The 24143-nt window shown below is 39.9% G+C and overlaps 1 protein-coding gene across 1 annotated transcript in view; it reads right to left on the bottom strand.

Moving 5' to 3' along the window:
* Nucleotides 1–24104, bottom strand: part of POLR1A (polymerase (RNA) I polypeptide A, 194kDa) — a 37989-nt gene extending 13885 nt beyond the window's left edge. The window contains exons 1-25 of the mRNA XM_009331908.1: nucleotides 23983–24104; nucleotides 22876–23080; nucleotides 20919–21068; nucleotides 20721–20828; nucleotides 19680–19765; nucleotides 19463–19572; nucleotides 17386–17472; nucleotides 16603–16705; nucleotides 15961–16123; nucleotides 14607–14780; nucleotides 14275–14397; nucleotides 13219–13446; nucleotides 11285–11539; nucleotides 10742–10933; nucleotides 9822–9965; nucleotides 9182–9365; nucleotides 7101–7183; nucleotides 6821–6979; nucleotides 6390–6488; nucleotides 5342–5494; nucleotides 5067–5149; nucleotides 4126–4291; nucleotides 3384–3605; nucleotides 1054–1268; nucleotides 239–406 (exon numbers count right to left, since the gene is read on the bottom strand). Of these exons, the coding sequence (XP_009330183.1) occupies nucleotides 239–406; nucleotides 1054–1268; nucleotides 3384–3605; nucleotides 4126–4291; nucleotides 5067–5149; nucleotides 5342–5494; nucleotides 6390–6488; nucleotides 6821–6979; nucleotides 7101–7183; nucleotides 9182–9365; nucleotides 9822–9965; nucleotides 10742–10933; nucleotides 11285–11539; nucleotides 13219–13446; nucleotides 14275–14397; nucleotides 14607–14780; nucleotides 15961–16123; nucleotides 16603–16705; nucleotides 17386–17472; nucleotides 19463–19572; nucleotides 19680–19765; nucleotides 20721–20828; nucleotides 20919–21068; nucleotides 22876–23080; nucleotides 23983–24104 (3782 nt within the window). The remainder of the gene's footprint in view (nucleotides 1–238; nucleotides 407–1053; nucleotides 1269–3383; nucleotides 3606–4125; nucleotides 4292–5066; nucleotides 5150–5341; nucleotides 5495–6389; nucleotides 6489–6820; nucleotides 6980–7100; nucleotides 7184–9181; nucleotides 9366–9821; nucleotides 9966–10741; nucleotides 10934–11284; nucleotides 11540–13218; nucleotides 13447–14274; nucleotides 14398–14606; nucleotides 14781–15960; nucleotides 16124–16602; nucleotides 16706–17385; nucleotides 17473–19462; nucleotides 19573–19679; nucleotides 19766–20720; nucleotides 20829–20918; nucleotides 21069–22875; nucleotides 23081–23982) is intronic.
* Between the last annotated feature and the right edge of the window lie 39 nt (nucleotides 24105–24143).

Genomic DNA, 24143 nt, shown 5'->3' with positions numbered 1-24143 from the left:
CATTTGCTATACACCAGATAAGAGTAAGGGGCCTTCACAGATATTTTGTATCTGGAAAATGAACCAAAACAACTGTAAAATTGTAAAACGTTAAAATAGTTCTGAACAGGCACAATTTATAATTAAACTGAAGGATCATTTGCCCTCAAGATTACACATATATCTGCCAGCGAGATTAAGCACTGTTACGCAAGTGCCAAAAATGGCAAAGGAGCCACTGAGTACAGAGTTTTCTCACCTTGGAATACCCAGTGTGACATTCATTTCACCTCTGCCAGCAAAGTGGAAGGTGTTCAGAGTCATCTGTGTGGAAGGTTCCCCAATACTCTGAGCTGCAAGAAGACCCACAGCTTCTCCTGGGTCACAAAGAGATCGCTGCCACTTTAAGTACAACAAATCCTTTAATCTGAAGACAGGAAAGAACAGGTTTAGCTCAACATAGTACAAAATAAAGAACTTGGAAGAGACTGCAACACTGCTCAGTTCAATGAAGTTACCTCTTTAGGCCAACTTCTCCTGGTAGTTTATGGATAAATACACTCCAGAAACTGTAAAATTGTCTATCCCAATCTGATCTGACAGACACAGCCCATTAACACAGAACTGGGGCCTCGGCCAAACCATATTTTACTTCTGCTGCTAATTCCCAGAATGTCAAAAGAGAGTCTATTTACTCTCACTTGCTCATCTTAACGGCCTCACTAACTCCAAGGTGTGGCAAGAGCACATGTTGATTTTTAACTGTTACTGTAAAGTATTATTTTATATATAGGGGGACAGCAATACGCTGCTGTTATTCCGCAAAGCCTTAGCCAAAGCCCTTAGCAGCACAGAAAATTCAGGTTTGAAAGAAACAGATAACCAGGGTCTCTCCACTGCATACTAAGCACACCTGGCTTTCAGGAACTATTCTGAAACCCACTACTTTGTTTCACAAAGGTCACAACAAAAACAAGAGTTGATAAAGACTTTTCATCTTTAGCAAACTCAGTCCAAAAACAGGGTTAGTTTTTCTGGCTCAGTGCAAAGAAGTAAAGACACAGAAGTTACTACCTATCAGAAGAAAGTGCTGGGCGCATATAACTTCGTCTGTTCTCAGATTCCCATTTGTTGATATAATCTTCGACTCCATTTTCAAATGTTTCTGAAACAGATGCAAAATAAGTATCTGGACGCCAAACACCAATGCTTGGGTCAGGACACTTATTTGCCTTCTTCAGATACTTTCTTCGTTTCTTCTCATCCAGTTCATACCACATCTTCAATAACTGAAAATAAGAGGAGATTTTTAAGCAGACTGGTTTATCTACAATAAGACCAAAACCAAATAACTCCGCTTCCACCAGCACTCAAGTAACAGCGAAAGAAGAAAAGATTACCTATGTAAAACCTCAGGGTGTATGTAACACACAGCAAACAACTCAGCTACAAATATGTTCTCCATTTTCTGATACTTACAGTTTTGATCCCAAATGATTTCAAGGTTCTTTACAAGCTTGAAATAGTCAGCTAGCTATCCATAGAAACTACTCCAGAAACAGTGAAATACAGCCCTCTAAGAATGATTTTAACTTGGGAGTGAATGCCCTTGACATACTTAAATCTTTACTTATAGCTGACTACCACCTCGCCTGTCTAAGCTGGCATGACAAAGGAGCTTCTCTGATTTTAAGCTGTCAACATTCAAGCACAATAGTCCAGCAGAGACCTTGAACGTAGCTTGCATCTTATCCCTTTTACTTCAATTCTTCAGTTGGCTAGTCTTTCAAGTAACATTTCAAATGTTGCGTTTAATAAAGGAAAAAGTTAATACCGACTTAAAAGTAATACAGAAAACGAGCTAAACGTATCTTCTACATGCATTGCTGTTTCATGAAGGAGGAACTGGCTTGTGACATGGAAGTCTGGCAAACTGAGCTTTATAATATACTAAGACAGAGATAAACAGGTATCTGTATCTACCTAATCTACTAAAAGAAAAAAAATAACAAACAGTGAATGAATCCGCAGGCCAAATTGTTTTCAACATTATCAAAAGTGCCGATAGCAACACAAATTCAGCATTGCTGATAAATTAACCAGTGATTAGGCATAACATTTGCAGACAAGCTAACAGAGTTATATATCTCAACACCTTCAACTTGGAGTTTCATGCTAACTGTCCACATCCTACCAGGGTAAATTCTTTGTGAAAGCAAGGCTGTGAAGCAGCACCTGTTTGCATTTTGTGTCCATACATACAATCTTCATTAGAAGCCATAACAGATAGGTTAATGCCCTGATGTACAAGAGGCTTATGCAAGAGTACTTTTTTGAAACACTAGGCAGGGCTGGCTTAGCCCTCTGATCTTCCTATTTATACAGGCTCTCATCCAGCTAGCAGATATCTGTCCATCCAAGAGAGATCTACTCTGTGTACATTAAAAAAAAACAATCCACCATCAAAAAACCCCAATAAAAACAATCCCCCAAAACCACCCACAAAATGGGTTGTTTTCTAAAACCAGCTTTACCTCAGAGTTCTTGGCCTCTGCCCTAGCACTAGGGCCCACAGGCTTTAACAAAGGAATCTCAGCTTCATCACACACACAGCCAACATACGATTCCCTCAAAAGGTAACTTGTGAAACACTTTGGGACACTTTGCCCAGGTGGACAAGGCGGCAAATAGCATCCTGGCTTGTGTCAGAAATAGTGTGGCCAGCAGGACCAGGGAAGTGATCGTGCCCCTGTACTCGGCACTGGTGAGGCCGCACCTCGAATACTGTGTTCAGTTTTGGGCCCCTCACTACAAGAAGGACCTTGAGGTGTTAGAGCGTGTCCAGAGAAGGGCAATGAGGCTGGTGAAGGGTCTGGAGAACAAGTCTGATGAGGAGCGGCTGAGGGAACTGGCGTTGTTTAGCCTGGAGAAAAGGAGGCTGAGGGGAGACCTTCTCACTCTCTACAACTACCTGAAAGGAGGTTGTAGCGAGGTGGGGGTCGGTCTCTTCTCCCAAGTAACAAGCGATAGGATGAGAGGAAACGGCCTCAAGTTGCACCAGGGGAGGTTTAGATTGGACATGAGGAAAAATTCCTTCACTGAAAGGGCTGTTAAGCATTGGAACAGGCTGCCCAGGGAAGTGGTGGAGTCACCATCCCTGGAGGTATTTAAAAGATGTGTAGATGTGGTACTTAGGGACATGGTTTAGAGGTGGACTTGGCAGTGCTAGGCTAACAGTTGGACTCGGGAGTGCTAGATCAATGGTTGGACTCAATGATCTTAAAGGTCTTTTCCAAACTAAACAATTCTATGATTCTATAAACCGTTTTTTAAAAAAAAAAAAAAATCACTGACTTCTGCAAGTTTTTTAAAGGGCTCCGTCAATTCAACTGCTTCTGTGTTACCTGTAAAGTAGCAGGATCTCTTCCGTTCTTGACTTCTCCTCCTGGAATCTGTGCTTTTACACTTGCCATTTTCTTTTGGGAAAACATCAGAAAACCTCCTTCTCTTTGCACAGAGTTTTGGTGCCTGGCTCGCCACTTTTTGATGGCTTTGAACTGCTGGTTAGCTTGGTGAGACTCCATCCTTGCTAAAGCTTCATCCAGATGGTTTGTCTTCTGGATTACCTGTAAGAAAGTTATCTGTATGATTATTCTTCTCTCTGCTCACTGTAGCAGAAAAGGCAAAGCAAACTGAAAAGGTCATCTGCTGCCACTCAAAGTGTTCAGCTGCTGTAAAACAATTTTAAAAATTGGTTTTCAACCCAACTGAGACAAAACGCCTTCTATCTTTATGTGACCATTGCCATTCTTTAATAACCAGTGAAGATACTAGTAAAAGGAAGTTAATCAAACTTGACAGACTGAAGAGTAAAGTCATCTGTGTTGAATCCAGCTGCAGAGTTAGGACAGACGAGAACAGGGAGAGCACTGGGTGCTCTGTTGAAATCGAGACTGCTTAAATCATGCCACAGACTTAAGATTCACTTCCGTATTTTGAATACAATGGCAAATAAAAATGTGAGTTAGTCTGAGAGTGACTGAAACAACTATGCCACTGGATCCCTAACAGATATGCCAGATGTTAACCGTGCATTTCAGTCTTCCCCTTCACCCCGTATAAATACTTAAGATTCAAGTGTTCTACCTCATAGTTTTCTGCAATGAAAGGAAACTGCTCAGGTTGCAAGAACTGAGTTTTAGGGATATCAAGCCCATCCTCTCCATACAGAAACTGCACCACACTGCCATCACTATCTCGTACAGTCAGGTCATACTGAACTACCAGTCCTTCCAAATGTTTTATGATACACCTGTTCCAAAATAAAAAAACAAACAAAAAAGCCAACGCTGTTAGCGGCTACAAAGCAACAAGGATGATGTAAGTCTAACATGAAAAATACCGTTTTCATTAATACCTTAAGTGCACTTAAGGGCTGATCAGGAATTCTGGAAGCCAAAAGAATCATACAGACATGACACACAGGTGAAATGTGTAATGATATTGCAAAGTTTTCTGCATGTTGCTCCACCCAGTTTCCTTGGAATAAAGTGACTTAAAATGAAATAGCAAATTACTGTCTGTTTTTGCTGTCACTCTTAAACAGCTGTCTGAAAGAAGGGGGCATCCCTTCTTTAGAACCCATCGCTACGCTCTGAAACAATTAAAAAGTTCCATCTTCTTCCATATACTGAAGGTGTTCCTTGAGTAAAGACGAAGGCCACACAATGTGGCCAAGAAAAACTAGAGTTGCCTGGAATGTGTACATCTTTACTTGTATCAGGAAAAAGATTTCTCCAAAAGGAAAAGTTGCTGTTGCTATGTGCCAGAGATAAGTTAGAGATTATAAAGTTCCACTTGATCTAGTCATCTAGAAAGTCAGCTGTAGAACAAACATTCAACACTCAGACAGTAAACACTTTTCTCAAAAGCAAGTACACTGAAGTTAATCTAAGCAATACAGGCCCTTCTTCCAGCCTACAGCACTCTACAAAAAAAAAAAAAAAAAACACCTACAAAAAACCCCCAACCAACCAACCTAAAAAAGGGACCTTTTAAAGGCTCAAATTCTAAAACAAGCCTCTTACCTTTGTAGGTACCCAGAACGGCTGGTTTTGACAGCTGTATCCACAAGACCTTCCCTGCCAGCCATGCAGTGAAAGAAGAATTCCTAAACATAAGCACAATCCCATCAGCATTCTGCCGAGAAGTACACTGAGCCTGGCAATTTATGACCTTTCTCAAAAGCTACATATGAAAGTAGTGTGAACAAAGTCGATTTATCTATCATCGCAAACACTCTGCATTAAAATACCAAGATCTAAATAAGCTTCAGTATAAGCGCAAGCAGTATCCAACTTACAGAAGGTTTGATCCCAGTGAGAAATCTGCCAGTCACAAATCCTCCTGAGCTAGGGGAAAAATCATAAGGCTGGAAACATGGCAGCGATTTGCCAGATGCCATCAGTGGGGGTCTTCGACCTTCCAACTCAATCTGGCCCAACAAACAAGAAATCTAAACGTGGACAGTAAAAAACGAAACATCACTTTTCCATCCAGCTTTTTTCTCACGTAAGTCCAACAATTTTTCTTGAAAAACATAGTAAAAAAATTAAAACGATCACTAAATGTTCTTTAACTAAATGCTGACATGTTCGTTAAATGTTCTTGCTACTGATCGGCAGATAAGGCATGTAGATCTCATCTGGTCTTTTTAAGTTATTCCAGCCCCCTGACTCATCTTCAACATTGCCATTCTCACTCCGTATGTTTATTTTAATACAAGTAGATGTGAAACTAAAATATTGTAACTATTTTTTAGGCCCCTACGTTACCCTCACCACCTCTCAGCAGTGCACTGAAAACAGAACAAAAAACCCCTCTCTTGAGCTTTGGTCATTCTCTCCCAGCAGAGACAGAATTTTAAACGGCCTTTTTATAGAGAGTGTTTCTTGCTTGGTGTTTGTGTTGCAGAAGGCAAAATGAAAAAGCATCCTTGCCATTTGTACCAAAATCAAAGTAAGATTTCCTATTCAGTAGTGGAAGAAGGAAACAGAGGGGTCAGTCTCCAACAGAGAACTCTTCCTGGCCTTTCTCCTACAGTAGGTTTGTCTGTATAATCTGCAGCATTCCTTCTAACAAGAAGTTCTGCAGTTTCTATAAATCCTAATGTACTAAGTATTGATTCAAAAATAGAAGGTTATAATAAACATTGACTCTCCTCCATCACCCAGTGAGGTCCTTATTACATTCTTCTAAAATTTTCCTACGCCAAAGACCTCCACTCCCGAAGCCCTGAATAAAAATCTTGCTTTGGTATTAGATATCTGCACAAGAGCTTCTCAATAGCTTACATTCTAGGACAAATCGCATCAACACATGGAGCTGCTAAGTATTCTAGCTGTCATTACCTGCATTGTATTTACAGTGGATCCTTTGGCTCCTGACTGTACCATCAACTGCAAATTGTTCTCTGGAAAGCTCCTGTGGAGACCAAGGGGCATACAAACCTAAAGAGTTGTGATGGGGTGAAAGGAACAAAACCAAACCATTATTAATAAACCAAAGCAATTCCTGTTGAAGGCTTTAAAAAAGTGAAAGCGTGACTAACCACAAACATTCCTATTTATAATTTTAAAAGCATCTTGAATATTAAGCCATCTTCTCATTCAGGGACGACAAGGTTGAGGTGCACTGGCAAGGCAGTATGTGAAGCCTCATGCTGGGGACAGATGGAAAGCTTCAGCCTCCAGAACAGTCAGGCAGCCCTCATCAACATTAAATTAACTTAATAAGAAAGTCTCCAAACAAGATTAGTATACACAGATGCCTCAACGCCAACCTTGTTAACTTCATTGTTGTAATTGTTTACTTCCTCCTTGAATTTCAGATCAACCATGTTAAAATCCCTCTGGTCTTTGCAGAGATGGGCATCCTGCCATTTCCCTTGGACCTCCTCACATGATGCAGTTTCTGGCAAATTAAGAGCAGCTCGAACAGCCTAAAAGTGAAACGTGGGGGTTTTTAGGTGCTAAGCAGGCACGATTAAATAGAGCAGGATTTCAAATTTTTTTAAAGGAGGGCTTTTTTTGGGGTGGTGGAATTCTGCCAGGCAGACTTACTTCAATACCATGCTGGGTTGACTTTTCAATGATTTTTTTTCTTTTGTGGTCTGCTTCAGGTTTAACCAAAATATCTTCAATCCCTGTTAAAGAAGAGAGACACAGCACATAATGATCTAAACTGAAAAAGAGTTGAGGAAGGAACCACATTTGATGTCAGGGATTTTGAGAGCAAAAAGCTGGGGAAAAAAGTCACAATTAAAGATATAATAACTGTTAAAATCAGGATAACTGCAGTTTGACAAGAAAAAAAAATTCTGAGTGGCTTTTTGAGGGAGAAGGCATAGGCTGTCAACAAAACATGCAACATCAGCTAAGCTAAGCATTAAGGGTGCAAAATCAACTCCCTAAATTAAGAATGCTTAACTTCAACAGTGTCTACAAAAATCTTAATCGGTGCACTTGCACACAAACAAACATGTTACAGGCCAGCCACATCAAACTTTTTTCTCTTCCATCCACTTCCAAGTTCCTATTAGCTGGCCTTTGGAGCATTTCTCATTTCATAGTTTTAAAAAGGTAAACTAAAAATACAGACCCTTGTGATGACAGGACCAGGAGAACAACAATTTAGAACAAATAAAGGTTGGAACCCTAACTCCTTCCTGTAGGCCATTTGTAAGAAGTCCTGCAAAAGTCACTAAAATGGCTGGAGCACATGATGGATGAGGAGAGGCTGAAAGATGTGTTTGCTTGTCCTTTAAAGATACAAGGAAACAAAATTTTCTTCAAGAGGAAAAAAATTTTGACAATATATATGATCAAATGCTGGCACAGGGGCCCAGAGGTTGTATAATCACCACCCCTGGAGATAGTCACAACTTGACTGGACACAGCTCTACGCAAGCTCATCTGGCAGGACTTGCTTTGAGCAGGGAGCAGCGTTAGATCACCTGGAGGTTCCTCCCAGGCTACATGTACAGCAGTTCTAGGAGGACAAGTGGGACGCTTCACTAGTGAGTCACACACACATTTACAAGGCAAAGGAGCCTATGGCCCCATCGTACGTCCCTCTACCCTCACTCTTTCTGTCCAGCCCCTGCTATCCTTTTCCCATGACAACTTTGTCTCTTCTACTTTGTCTCCTTGTCCTGAACCTTATTCCTCTCATCCCGAAGTCTCATTTTGCTCAGTCCCAAATCATCTAATCTTCATCAAATCCCAGACTCCTGCTCCAGTCCCACTTCTCTTTTTCTGATCTTTTAACTATCTAGTGACCTCCGGCTCATTATCTTTGCCTAACTAGTTTTTGCACCCTGGCTCTCAAGACATATTTTCTGTGTCTTACAGTCAATTAATCACCTTCCTCACTTCAATAGATCTTCCTCCCTTTTTCTTGGCTCACAGCAGTCTGTTGGTTCCTCACTACTGCTGCCTACCAGTTGACCGTGTCTAGGTAACTCTTAAGTGATCATTTTGTGCCTTCAGATAAAAGCCAATTTAAATCCTCCTGCTGCTATATACTGTAAGTATTTCATTAGTATAAAAACATCTTGTAAAGCTCTACATGGTAATTTGAAATACTACAACTATTGCAAGAAGAGAGAGTACAGTAAGGGTCAAATTTTTATTGTGTGCCAAGTGCATTTCTGTATGAGTTTGCAAAGCTGTAATGAAAGTCAAACATTTACCAAAAGATTTACAGCAGAGTGAGATATGCAAGACTTGATTAATAACCCCTCAAAGTTCTTCCATCTCGCTTTATCAGTTCTTCTGGTTTCTATGCAACAATTCTTTTTCAGAGAAGTAAAAATAACAAAGACCCATAGGAGGTTTTGATCTAAACAAAATTTAAACACATTTAGACTGTGTACACTTTGACTAGGCAGGACAGAAGAGAGAACTTGATGGACACACTCAAGATTATACTTTCTCTTTATGCTTAGAAGGCAAGCTATGCACCAACCAGAAAAAAAAAAAAAAGAAAAAAAAAGGTTGGCAAACAGCTATCCCACTCAAGGACAGTCTTGCGAAACTTAATACTTGCTAAGAGTTCTGTAAATTATGCCCAACAATGTCTGTTCTATACCTCAGGAGGTGCTGCGCTACAGCACCAGTGAATTAGTCCTTGTGTAACTCACCCATTGTAAATCCCCTGTACAGCTGCAGATAAGCAGTAAAGAGACGTCCTAGACATGTCAGCACCTTCCCACTGGTTTCACCCCCATAGATTTCATAGCAACAGTGGACCAGGCCATAGGCAGAGCTGCCAAAGTGAGCTTTGTCCAACACTCCACACAGTAATTCCCCATTTCTAATAATAACCTGGAAAATAAAAACACAGCTATTCAGGAAAACAGAAATTTTGATCTCATTATGATCTCTACAGGTTTTTCTGTGTAATCTACGTGAAAATAGGTTTAAGTTTAAAAAGCCCACATATCCGTGAACAGTTAAATATGGTCAGATTATCTACACTTCCAGAGTTTATAGTAGAAATAAAACTTCTAACACCATCTGTATTTTTCCACCTATGAAGTCAAACAATAAAGACACGTGGTCTAACAAAAACAGATGGAATCTGTATCAGTCAGGATCAGAACAGAGTTTTTCCTGACCCCCAGGCCTACCCTCTAATCAACACCTTATGGCAGTAACTGTTGCTCAGTATCTGTTTTTAACTTTGTCATCCACCTGCTTCCCTTCCCATTCCTCTACTGTATACACAATTTTATTACAATACAGCCCAGCCCAGCCTCCAGAGTTGCTGCCCCAGCATACCTGAGATTCACACATTGAATCAAGATTTAGACGTCTGTTTGCAGGTCCCTTTACCCAGGCTCTTTCACCAATCTTAGCTTTCCCAGTCAAATTCAGTGGGATGTGGTTTTCCGGAATGATGTTTATTAACAATGTAGAAACAACCTATAAAAAAGTAGGAAGAGTGGCAGGAACTATTTATTTCCTATATTCCCTTCTCAACGTAAAGAATTTGGCATGGGGAGAAAAGCAACATCCTATACATATTATTTCCACTGACAGCAAAGCTTTAAAAGCTCAGAAATCTGAAGTTTACAAGACAGGAATATCCTTTTGCTACTCTAGCCTTTGAAAGATCAATAACCTGAGACACATAATTATTCAGAAACATATGGCACCAAAGATTTTTCCAATAATTAGATATATACATATATACATATATTAAAAAAAAAAGTCGTCTGTTGAATTTTACAGGAAAGCTGGCAGAGAATTTCCTCTACTCTCTTAAATAATAGAAAATGGAGCATTCACTTGGGCTTCCTAGATATTACAGCAACCTAATGATGATCTCAACCAAAAATTCAAATACCAGAATATTTACCTACAACCTTTAAGTTCAGAGATTTAAAAGCACTGACTGGCGTAACTTAGTTTACTATGGTCAACAAATTCCTTCTCTGCTCCCATGCCTGGAAACTGCAGCATTATACTTGTACCTGCAACACCGTTCAGAGCAGCAAGTAAAAGTACTGTTCTAATACTGCCATTTTAAATGAAGGACAACTCTTATAGCTCCAGTAACACACACCAAGATCTACAGGCCATTGATTAGATGATGGGATCTGGCTCTTCAGCAATCCTCAGCAGCACTGGTTTTAACATTAGCATTCTGTTTACTTTGGAACCACCAGCATCCTTTAACCCAATAAATTATAAACTACCTGCTTTCCTGTCCATAATCGCTGTGGTTTCATAATGGCAGGAGGAAAGATTTTAATTTTTCCTTTTTTGTCTGTTAGTCCTCGGTAAACAAGCTCCATATATTGCTCTCTGGTGAAAAAGCAGCCCCGGACTGTCATGCTGACTCCAGAAATCATGTGATCCTGGATCAAGCCAGGAAGTGGCTTCCCATCCTAAAGAGAAAACAAGAAAAAGGGTTGGGGGGGATAATAAGTCATGTGCTAGCAGCTCCCAAAATTATTCCAGCTGGATAAAAGCACTAAAGTCATTTGTAAAGAACTCGTCATCATAGCACAACTCTACTAACTCTCTTCTGGACATTGACATTAAAAGGAATGAGATTGTGTGGATATGCTGGGCCTTCTATAGGCGAAGAGAACCACAAGTGAAGACAAAACAGAAACCAGGAATAAATTTCAAAAATAAATAAAAAAAAAAACCAACCTCATTTATCATTAGACAAAACAAACAAAAAGTCAAAGTGATTTCACGTAGGAATAAATTTATCTGATAGTTTTACTTACCTTTGGAACCAGATACTGTTCATCAGTAAAGGCTAAGGTGTAGGCTTCTGCTCTGCCCAGCTCGCTCTGTGGAAAATGGGCATTCATTTCATCCCCATCAAAATCAGCATTGTAAGCCTTGCAGTTGGCATAGTGAAGCCTCAGCACTTTTTCTCCAGGCAGGATTCGGGCCCGGTGAGCTTGGATGGAAGGTCTATGAAGAGTGGGCTGGCGGTTCAGTAAAAGGACATCTCCATTTTTAATATGTCGACATACCTGCAAGAGAATTTTGGTTGCTGCCCGTAAGGCATTACCATGCATGCCTCTGAAAAGACTGCATCTTAAAATACACACACATCCAAAACATTTTCTTTCTAGTACTAACGTTCTGGGCAAAACTTCCTAAGAGAATCAAGACTACTTGCCCCTGAATGCCCTCTGCTCTCCACCAAACCACACTCTAAGGCTGCATATCCTCCATTAACTCCCACAAACCACAGTGATCAAACCAAGCTAACAGCATGCAAGCCACACACTACCAATCTCTCCTCTCCCTTGGCAATATAGGGATCAAAGACTGAAAAAGAAAGAAAATTATGCCGTTTGTAAATAAGAAAATAAACTATTTATCCAAAGCCCACTGGACTGAATTGATAATACCTGTCACCATACACCCAGCACTGGACATCCTAGAATAAGGTAATAATGTAACCCACTAGCTGAAGCAGAGGCCAAGGATCTCTGAGTTATAATTTCAGGTTTGAGTACAACACAATATATTCTTATCTAGAACAGAGTCTCTCAAAACAGTCTCATTTTGATTTCTCTGTCAGTAACACCCATATATCCATTTAAGTGATTATCAACAGGAGTATGATAAGCTGTTTGTACAGTCTAAATACTGTCGTGTTTACCTCTGTGACAAGTTCTGGGAGAACTGACATCACAGAAATACTCAGTCTTAAATATGAAATCTTTACCACGCCTCTATTAGAGACAGGGGTATACATAACAGACATTGTGAAAAGACTATTCATCACTAAAACTTTTGCCCTAGCAGCTAAATAATAAGTTCTCAACTCTTGCAAGGGATGGAGATACAGTTATTAAGAAGTTTCAAAGGTTGGTTAAGCTGTAGCACAGAGAACTCAAACCCTCCAGCAGCGCCAAAGAAACAACTGATATAAGCACTAAGCATTTCACAAATGTTAATGTCTGTACAAACAGATGGATCTCAGTGTGGTTGTTTCTTGTTTTGTCATCTGTAAAAGGAGATGGTGATGGGAAGATGGATCCCGGGTTACAGCAGTCAGCGCTAAAACACAGACCACTCCTCCCCTGGTTGGTGCCACCACCAGCATGGCCGACAGAGAACGGAGGACTCTGCTTCATACATACTCAAGGGCACCCCACTCCTGGAAGACATGTCACATCAACTGCTTGTGTTGTACCTACTCTACAAGTATACTGAATTTCAGCCTTCAGAACTACTACAAAAAAACTGCTCCAAATACAGAACCTATTTAATATTTCAAAAGGACAGGAATAAAAGGTAGAATTTGCTGAGAAGGACAGGGAGGCAGGGGGACATAAAAGCATAAAAGGAAAGCACTATTTTATCTTCCATACTGCCAAGACTTCCCAAGAATAGCCAGCTGCAAAAGAAAGACTACTCTGCATCTTGGCAAGATGAATGCCACATGCTGCATATTAAGAGAAGAGTAAAATTCAGGATGGAAAAATGGTTTTTAGAATTTGAAAAATTATCAAGCTTTTCTCCCCGCGCCCCCCCCCCCAACTTTTTCTCAGCCACCTACTAAAAGACAAGATAACCCTGCCCTGGGAGCCTCTGTGAGTGGGCCCATTGGAATCACTAGCAAGGACAGTAGTATTATTATTTAAAAAAAAACACCACAGGTGTAGGAGGGCTCCAGAAAGCCCTTTGTCGTACTCACAATCTTCAGTCCTGACTGGGGCGCGCCTGAAGAAGGAGTGAGGAGCTGCTTAGCTATGGCTTCCCTCTGGGTCAGGCTGCTTGCACTCAACACTGTACGAGATCCATCTTCATTAATGACCATGGAGGCCCCAGGGTGAACCTTTGGGCCATTTATGACAGCCTGCCTCAGCTCTTTGACATTCCAGGGAGTGACTGGCTGAGGGTAAGTCAATTTGGTAGCAAATACCTAGACAGGAGGGAAAAGAGGAGAGAAATAACTAGTAGTTCAGCTTTACTTAAAACAGTACTAAGTCACTGAGAAAACAGTGTCAAATGTTAACTCATACAATGTAGACATAAATTACTTTAAGCTCTTGGATACATCTCCTCCTCATTCTACTGTCATGCCAAATAAATACATTTCTGTTTTAAAATTCTCTACCATAAGAACAGAAACAGTCCTTTTTATGATTTTCTACTGCAGCAGAAAAGGAAAACTCAATTAGCAATTAAAAATAAGATAGCATCATTTTAGATTCTGCAAACAAACCAACAAATACAGAGAAAAAGCCCATTATCACCAGGTCCACTATTTGCAGATAGGCAAGCAGAAAAGATGATATAATTAAAAGCTCGAATTCAGGCTTGGTGTCATCTCTGTGCAGGTAAAAATCATTAAGGATGAATGAAGTTGGTGACGTTATTATGGCCTTTTCTTAAAGGCTGCCATAGCTGTTACAAGATACACTGTACAAAGACCACAGGAGAAACAGGATCTACTTATAAAGTTTGCACCAATTCATAATCCCAGGAAGCAAGTACAGCTTTTTCCTTTTTTTAATCCTCTTTCCCAGATGCGGTGTTCAGTATAACTGTGAGAATTTCCTGCTCTTCAATGCTCCTTCTTTATTAACACACAGTGGTAACATACAGCTATGGCACACTGGGGAGGAAAGAGTCCGGATGAGTCAGAAAATCTCGATGTTTTAAACTGCTTGCTATGTAGCTGAAAGTGTTACAGTGTAGTTCAGTCCCCAGCTGCACCAAAAAGAAACACTCCTTTATTTATTCTTACCATAGGAATGCCAATCTCATTGGTACCAATGTACATATCGGGGCAAATGACTGATCGAGCAGCAAAATCCACACGCTTTCCCATCATGTGCTTGCGGAACAGTCCCTCCTTTTTCTCTAATAGCTTTGAAAACAGAAGTTAAGTTAATGATTAAAATGTGAAAGCATGCAACACCAGACAGATTCTCCAGATATTACAGCGATGAGTATCATAAAAATGCCTACAGGCTAACCGCAAATATTTCACTTTTTTCTTATTCCATCAACTTCTCTTGTTTTAACTGCCTGTGACACACAAAGTCCAGAGACTCTAAGATTCTGCCAGCTACCCACCTGACGAATACCAGGGTATTTTTCTGTCATTAGTTTGTCCATGTCACTATCAAATACAATGTTGACATGGCTCTGAAGACGAATCCAAGCGTTGTACAGCTTATCTGCAATGGTCTGTCCTGGAATCATTGTCAGGACAGAATTGTCCAGAGGTTCATTATTCTCTCCAGTCTCCTACAGAAACAGAAATTAGAAACTTCGACTTAACAAAAAATACCTTTTATTTACTAGGCTGAAATTATAGTATTAAATAGCAAATGAAACAATGGCCACTATTTTGCACCTCATTAAAGACAATAATTAAAAAAAAAAAAAAACAACCAACCATTAACAATGTAAACTTGACTTTCAAATTATTACAACCAAGTGCCCCGAGACAGGTCTGTTGTCAAGCTTTAGAAACTGACTTGGATGGGAGGTCTCCAAACACCACAGCTACATATACCAGTGGGATTTTAAAAGAAGACTGCTAATCAATCTTCCCTTGGTAAGTGACAGTCCTCCTTCCAAACTAGGTGTTACTGGTTCGTCAGTCTGTGCTACAAATCACTGTGCGACCGGAAAGTCCTATTCTTAGATAAAAATAATGTAAATCCAAGAGCTTTTATCACCCACATCACTTTGTTTTCATAGTCTAAAAGTCGGTATACCAGTCACATCCGAAACGCGTTAACCTTCTAACGTTTTAAGAACGTATCTCCACCTAGTGGCTAAATTCTGAGCAACTAAAAATGTTTTCAAAATGTTTCACACAAGATGTAAATCAAGTTCAGCTGAAACTAAGTCCAGTATCAAAGAACCCTCAATAATACAACTCATGAACAAATACGAAAAGAGGCATGGTGACATATTATTATTTACCACTATATGTCCATGTGAACCCTCAGTAGTAAACAAGCATTGTTACTAATTAATGTTATTTGTGAATTTTTTGGTTCCATTTAGACATCAATGGTCAAAAATAACTACAATCACAACTGGCTCTACTAGGCCTAGAAGATAAAGTGGCTTTTTTCCTCCATCATTTTTCATTCGATGAGATGCTGGAAAAGTTTTATTGTGAACTGTTTGTGCTGTACATATTTCATTCTCCAGTAACAGGAGGCTGTTATGTCTCACATACAGTAATTCAATACAAAAACCATGACTAAAGGAGTCTGCATAAAATGTTTTTCCCTTTGCACCAGGCGGGTGAGCGGAAAGAGGCATGAGCAAAAAAAAGCTATTGAGAACATCTCCAACAGCACATACTCCAACAGCCCAGGCAAAAGCTGTTACTGGAACAGTTCAAACAGGAGCCCACCTGAACTCAACCCACATATCCAAAAAGCAAAGAATAACCAGCAAATCTTACTGTTTGGATTTCTTCTTCTGCAATTTTTATTGGCTGACATTGTTCTTTTGCCATGAAAACCAGGAGCTTCCGTATCATTTTGGCATCTTTCATGACAGCCTGCAAGTTCACCGTCTGACCATTTGTAAACAGTCGGTCTCCAACACGATTTACGGGCCGATACCTACAGCAGAACAAAATTACTTTAGAAGATTAAAGCCACTGAAAAGTAGCATGATAAACCTCAAACATTCTAAGCTAAGTCTTCAGTGCATGAAAAATAATCCCTATAAACTAACAGTGAGCATTTAAAAATTCTATTATACCGGGACGGTCATAAAAGAGGAATGATTCCTTAACAAGAAATTCTACCAGTACTATACAGTTATAATAGTCTATAATAATTTAAGATACTAGTACTAAAATATATTTTTTTTCATAATTAGTATTTCAGTCCTTTAAAAAACTCATTTGAAGTTATAAACAAACAAACTTATCATCAGCAGTAACTGATGATAAGTTTTATTGTTTGGGTTTTTTTAACACTCCACTGACACTTTAGCAGACCAGTGTCTGTACTTTAGGTGTTTCCATCTCTGACTCCTGCAAAAAGTATGCGCTAAACCCCGGGATTTCCATGAAAGGTTTTTGGGGACATTTTACCTTGAAGGCGGAACCACCAGTAGATCTAAAAAAAAAAGGTCTGGACTGAACCCCGAACTCTCATGGGGATCCATCCCAGGGAAGAGATAACGCAAAAAGAAACCTAAAAGGATACAATAGAAAAGATAAACTCATTACCACTGCTATTGTTTGGGAACCCAAATCCCCAGATGCATTTGGTCAATCAAGCCGAAAGCATCTGCCAAGTTAAATACTAGCGAGCTTGTTTAAAGTAAAAATATTTAGGCATACTTTAGAAAGATTTGCCATTTTTCTTTTTGGTCACATACATGATTTTTTAGAAACAACTCTGAACAGATATATAGAGTATAGCAAAAGAAAAAAGCAAAACAGCAGGAAGAAACAGTTTCCAGTTACTAGCTGTGACTGATACATGAAACTGCTTTGGTTTTTCCTGGTAACTGCAGAGAGATTCAGAGTACAGGGAACTCAAAAGAGACCGCTAAATACATTCTCAGTCTTTAACCAATGTAACTGCGGGGAATACTAGGTGCAGCGCAATATGAACATTAAATTCTCTGTAAACAACAATTGTGATTTGTGGGGAGCCACAAATTTGAGAATAGCTAACCAAACTATTCATTGAATCCAGCTCTCTGCACTTACCACCTATCGGTCCTCCTGTCACAAAACCTATCTTGCAGCCAGGAGCCCTTAAGGCAAAAGGCAAAGATTTCACAAGGAGTTCATATGGGAACATTTGCAGACTTTGTCCATAAGTGATACAGAAAACAAAGTAACGTTGCTCTTAACAGCCATTACCTTCATTCTTCCACAGAGCCAGGATGTATTCCTTGGCAGTCATCGGTGTCAGGTATCCTCTCTTCCCTAACTGACTTTCATCAATAGCTGAAAAATAAAAAATAAAAATTAAAATAATAAAATATTAAAAAAAATAATTACAAGAAGTTACTTTGAAAGGGGTTTTTTTTGCTTACAATGATAAGTGCTTCCAGCTCAAAGAAGGAATGGAAATACATACAAAATATATTGGCTGACACCTACATTAAAGTATCATTAACGTGTTTGCTTTGGGGATATGAAATCAACTAAAGTAAGACCCTTCCCAGTATGGAAAAAATAAGCCATTTCTGTGACTAACAGATATCAGTGTAAGCAACTGAAACAAAACTCAACTTTAACATCTAAAGTGTATGCTTTATTTGATTAAAAGTGAGCTGGACCCCTTCTTCAAATTATCTCATCCACTGACCAAAACACAAATCAAGAGTCAACCTGCAGCTGGTGAACACAGAAGTGGGATTCAAGTATTACCAGTGAGATCAAGGTCCCCATGAAGTACCCAAGTGGATGAGACAATAGTAACCATCAGCAACCCGACTATATTATAAGTTAGAGTCTGGGCTAGCTGTATCTCGGCGAGGAAGGAAAACACGTGGTTTTGCTACTGAAAAGAAGATCGATCCTTTTTTTAAAAAAGCCACAGATTTTAGGTCTCAATTTCCACTTCTCTTGCAGGCCAGCCCCTCGTGTCCAAGGGAAGCCAGAATACACGGCTTGAAGAAAAACAATGACCTCAGCTAAAGCTTCCTACTGTTCTTTTTGCTAAGGTCCAGAAATCCAGATTTTTCCACAGTGAAACATCAATTCCCCATTCCTTCACATAGAAAACCTTTCCATTCCTTAAACATGAAGGCATCGTTGCCAAGGTTAAAAGTACTCCCTCCAAGATTCAATACAATAAGCAACCGTGACACAGGCTATGCAAAATGTACATAACTATAGCCCATCCCATTTCAGAAGATACAAGACTTTACTGTAATGAAAGTAACCAAGAGGCGTTACAGCCTTGGTTTTTGAACACTGACAGGAGGAAGATATTTCTTATCTGTACTTCAGCTGTGAATGTTAACAGAGACTGCAAGAACATGCCTGGTTTTGTAGTTTTCTGTGGTGAGGCAAGGTATTCCAATTCTGGCAACTCACCTGACCCTCCAGAACAAGTATTTTCATCACTAGCACAATAAAACACACCCCCAAACTTTGGACAGTCCTAAAGGGGCTCAAATAAAAAGCCCAAAGTATTAGCCTACAATTTCATGGAGCGAAATCATAGTTGTCACTATTGGGATATCCAAACTTTCCTGCCTTTGTTAGATGTATTACAGATAGGATGCTAAAGCAGAAATCAGACCTTTCTGCTTGAAAACCGAACACCGACATCGTGCTTCTCCAGGCACAACTCCAGAGATTTAACCTAGTATTTAAACCACAGACTAGCAAACGGAATAAGCTCTATTTAGAAATCTTTTCTAAGGGTTAAGTAACACACACAAACCCACTTCAATTTACCTGGCTGTGTAAAGGATCAATGATACAAGAAGTGGGAAAAAGTAAGTTTAGATTCAAACACTAGGACAATTAAGCTTAGAAAATGTCACCTACTTTCTTTTCTGACTTCTGTAAGAGGAAATTCTTCCAAACGAGGTAGGATTACCTAATTTTAATTCTGAAATAAGGTTGGTCATCTTCCTCCTAGTTCATTTTTTATCTAGTCCCCCTAGTTTAAAAATCTAGCAGAAAATCATCTACCCACCAGAAACGCAGTGTCCCAAAACCACATTAGAGTTGACATACATTATGCTTTTTGTACTTCTTTTCCTGACGTACAAACAGACGCTCGAAGCTGCAAAAGCAAAGAAGGCTCGCAAACAGAGAAATTTAATGGAGTCGGGTACTCCCCTACTGTTGAGCTTACTGTTTTATTTAAATTTTTTTATACATGAGTCACAGGCACATAGTCACTGCTAGGAGTCTGTGCACCTTAAATACAGGAAAACAAGTGTGAACATATTTTAATAGAAGACAAATATTTTACCTGCTGGCTCATCCAGGCTGCCTTCCTCTCCTGACTTATGGTACACTGTAGAAGGATAGGTTACTGTCAGCTTGCTGTTATGCTCTTTTCGCACTAGTGATCTCCTAGATCTTAAAGGAAAAAAAGAAAACCAGGAAAGGCAGATAAAAGTTAATACAAATGCTTACAGTATTTTACTTTACACCAGCTATTTACTTCCTCATGTAGTTAAACTTACTTGCAGTTTGGGCATTTCTTTGAACTCATATGTGCTTTCCAGAACTGTGCTATCAGTTTATTTCTACACTCACATACATTTTTCACCTGATAAAGAAAAAAAAAACAAACAACTTAAAAATAATGAAAAGATAAAAATAAATTAAAACATTTGATATGAAGAATTTATTAAACACTACATAATTAACGTTAGCTATCAACACGAACATTGTTAGTATCAATGCACACACGTCCCTGTATTGATTTAATTCATGCCTTGATCTCTAGTGTTCTTCCATCATCTTCCCGTATTTGCTGGAAACATACACCCCTCAATGTTCGCCACCCTCCTTTTAAAATTTATTTCATAAATAGTCTTTATTTTTCAAGTCAGTACTATATTTTAAAGCTTTTCGCTAATGATGATTTAAGAAGGCAGAAGATTGATAAAAATCACTTCTTTTGACTGCTCATGAATGTATGATTTCCAAAGTGCTCAAGGTTAGTTTTGAAACAAGTGATTAAGGAATTAAACTTGGCTTATAAAAGTCTAATATCTTAGACCAGATTTGTTTAAATATCTTCTTTACTAGTATTTTCCTTTAACTAACAATGTACATTAAACTGCATTTAAATAGAAATGAGAATTCAATTACAATTACATAATTCTTTCTAAAAATTTCACTGTAAGTAATTCTGCAAATTTGCCGGATGCATGAGTTCTGCAGTTCATACAGAGAGCATCATACAAAGACGTATCAACATCTGTAGGTAAACGTACTAACAGCAGCATCAGATTATTTTTTATACAACATTTACACAATCAAAACATTTCCCTTCATAAAGTGTATTTTCCAGAAACCTAATAGTTACTCTAACAGGAAAGAAAATCTTTTTAAGCTTCATTTCAGACATTTCACCCAGAAATCCCTCTACATATAACACAATTCAGAACTGCGTGACAAAATCTAGAGTCTACATTGTCAAAGACACTTCCTTCTGCACATTGCTATTTTAAAAGGACAAAACCTGAGATCCCAGGAGAAGCACTGATTGTACTTACATTTGAACACTGATCTCTTACTTGATGACTTTGTAGTATTTCATGAACATGGTGATTTAACTCTTCTTCAATTTCTGCACCTGTTGCATCTGCACATTGCTCTAAAAACTGAAAGAAACAGAATAAAAGAAATTGCGATACCTCTATAGTTACAGGACTATCAACTCAAAAAGGAATGGAGAAATTCACAGTACTTGCCCTGTTCAGAATGACTTCAAGATCATGGACGGCATGAAGCAACCCTTTCTCCAGAACCTTCAGCTGACTTAGCAGTAAGTGAACCACAGCTCGAGTACATGTCAGCATGTGACAATTTAAACAAGAACCTCGAATTAGAAGGTATAATTTCTGGAAGGAAAAGGGGAAAAAAGTTATCCTGGTAGATTTACTAGCTTGCACAGTAAGCAAATAGATAGACTTGATTGAACTTAAATAAGTGCTACTATAATTCAGAAATTAGATTAATCGTTAAGTTTAATCACAAAAAATTGGACTGGGGAAAAAACCCATGTTTCTTTCAACCACACAAACTCACATGCCAAGCATGATCTGCAAACTATCTGCAGGCCATCTACATAACAGATACAAGGCTCAAGAGGAAAAGTGTGTCGTACCTACAGCAACTCTGGGACCAAGGCTGCTCTTACATAGCACTGTGATTACAGCTTCTAACAGCTTATCCCTTAAAGGACAATGTGGTACCCAAAACTCCACACTAGTAAAATGAAACGTTCTGATCACAAGTACTAACAGTGTCCCTCAAGATTCTTCATGCAACCACATTCTCCTCAAGCTTTGGGAAAGTATCAGTGGTTTTTATTATTCAACATAGCTCTGCACACAACTCACTCTAGCTGCACACAGCACCAGTGGCCTGAAGGCTAGGAATTACCGCTGCACGATTTTATTCCTTGGACAAATACAAGTATTTTACTTCAAAGTTGGGACAAGACTAGAAGGGGCATGGACCTCATCTAACTTCAGTCATCTGAAAGTGAGGTTTTTAGTCTCAATTAATAGCCTATGCAGGAGCCAGCTACTGTAAATGGGGAGATCGGCACCTCAGGAGGGAAATTCATCCCAGCTCAGGTTCCTGTTATAGGCTAAATGAATCTTCCTCTGCAAATAGCCCCACTCCTCAGACTCCAGAAAGAGCTAAAAAGTACAATCAGACTATGCATCTAACTTTCAGAAGACCAAAATGAGGCAAATCCTACCCTTACAGCTGGGAATCCTTCCATATTTAAAAGATGACCTTTTGAAAAAACACCCACATGAAGCACTTAGGAGAAATGCGCAGTTTGACCACCACCAGTAGCTTTCAAAACAAGCTTGTAACACCTGTCCCGAAAGATGCACACCAACTCAAATCTCTGCTCCGTGTTAAGTATCCCACATATCATGTAAATGCAACAGTTGTAAAGCTATGAGAAGCACGTGTCTGACTTCCAGATGCAAGAAATCATCTTGACAGCCTTTTTTTTTTTTTTTTATTAAAAAGACTGATGGATTTCTATATAGCTTAGCATTTTTCAACTCTCTGCTGCCACCAAACTTACAACGCTACATTCTTCCATTTCCTTGGCACACACGTTATATCACTCAGCATATTACTGGATAGGTTGTTGGGTTCTATCCATGTTGATCCAGTTTTCTAGAACAAATTCTTCTGGAATAAGAGGATCTACTGGGCAGAATGTACAACACAGCTATCTGGAGCAAAAACAAGCCCTGAACGTCCAGGAAGCACTTGGAGATGCTAGGATAAAAGTAGGTAGCTGTTCCTGTAAGTTTGTAGTAGTTGTTTAAAGGAAACAACTAATAATTTTTACTGTGCCATCCATTTAATTAAGCCATGAGACCCTACAGTCGGTCACACAGTTTACTGATCAACATTGTCCCTCTCTTGTTCGTCAATATTGAGTAAAATGATAGCTACAACAAAGCGTATATTTTGCAAAAGTCTAAGGAGTCTATTTGTATTGAACTATCATGATACAACAAACTTTTTCCTACTACATTTGCTGTTATTACACTTAAACTTTGAGAGAAAACAGATCTCGGCACCTTTACTATTTTCAAGGACTACAAACTGTACGACAGCTTGAGCACCATCACCCATTTCACCAGCAAGACAATAATTAAGCACACATACGTCAAAAAACAGAGGGTTGTACACAGTCAGAGGCAGTTCTATATGGCCAAAATGACCAGGGCAGTTGCTGAAGTTCTGCATGCAAGTGGCACACACTTCTTTGGAGTCTGGAGGTCCCAAAGCCAAGTCGTACAGTCCATTAATGGCTGGATTCCCCACATTATCCAAATACTGAGGATTTGTTATGGGTTTTACACTCAGTTTCCTGAAGTTGAAAGAAAAGAACAAAAATCAGTGGCAGCAAACAGCCACATGATATGCACTCGAATGGTACAACTAGCATTGACATTTAGTACCTATATGACTTTTTTATTTGATGAAAACGTGTTTTTGAGGGTACTTTGTGCATGCAACGGGCATTTCTGTGTCATTAACTTCATTGTCTGAGTACAATCATTCATACCACAGTAAATATTTCTTTTACATCTTCAGCCATTATATTAAGAAGTCAGGTAATTTTGTCCGCGTGTCCTCTCAAGCAGCGGGGGAGGTATAAAAACAACTAACACACCTAGAGGACAACAGCCTTACGTCCTTGACTATACACAATGCTAACATCACACCAACGCTAAAGAAATGTTGACAGCTCTCTAGAACTCCAGGAGAAACGACTTGCTGAAAAAAGCTGCAAAAAAACCTCTGTAACAAAGATCTCAGCTCTGCAATACTTACGCTGGTGCTAAAACATCTGAACATTTTCCCCTCGCTGAAACCAGCAAAGTCTCTTCTGTGCCGGACACTCGGGATCAGATGCCAGGCCAGGTTTCCAGGAGCGTGCCCACCAAGGAACAAGCCCAGCCTTACCAGCACAGGGCTTCTCCAGGCTCTGGCAGGCCCTGCGGGAGCTGAGGTTCAGGGGGTGGGGGGAAGCCAACACACCCCCTCAGGGGAGGCCCCCCAAGAAAGGCGCAACCCTCACCCTCACAAAGTGAGTTTATGCTGCACCCCGCAGCCTCTGCCCCTGGCAGCACATGGAAATGGATATACTCCCCACGGTTCCACTGCCAGTGAAGTGCTCTCCTGGGAAGACCGAGGCCGCCTCCCTGCCTCCTCACAGACCCTTTCCCCCTCAATCCCACACAAGGAATCCACCCTCCGTCCCCGCGCCTCTCCCTGGCCCCACAGCCCTTCCCCACTCCTCCAAGACCTCCAGCGTGACCCCCCAGGCCACGCAATGGGTCTGAGAGCCCCACAGAGAGTCCAGTAGCCCCCCAACCCTCGGCCGCCATCCCAGCGGCTGGTGAGGGCCACGGCGCAGCGGACTACAT

Source organism: Pygoscelis adeliae, unplaced genomic scaffold, assembly GCF_000699105.1.
Source record: "Pygoscelis adeliae isolate BGI_AS28 unplaced genomic scaffold, ASM69910v1 Scaffold209, whole genome shotgun sequence".
Taxonomy (NCBI): Eukaryota; Metazoa; Chordata; class Aves; order Sphenisciformes; family Spheniscidae; genus Pygoscelis; species Pygoscelis adeliae.
This window is presented reverse-complemented; position numbering and strand designations above follow the sequence as displayed.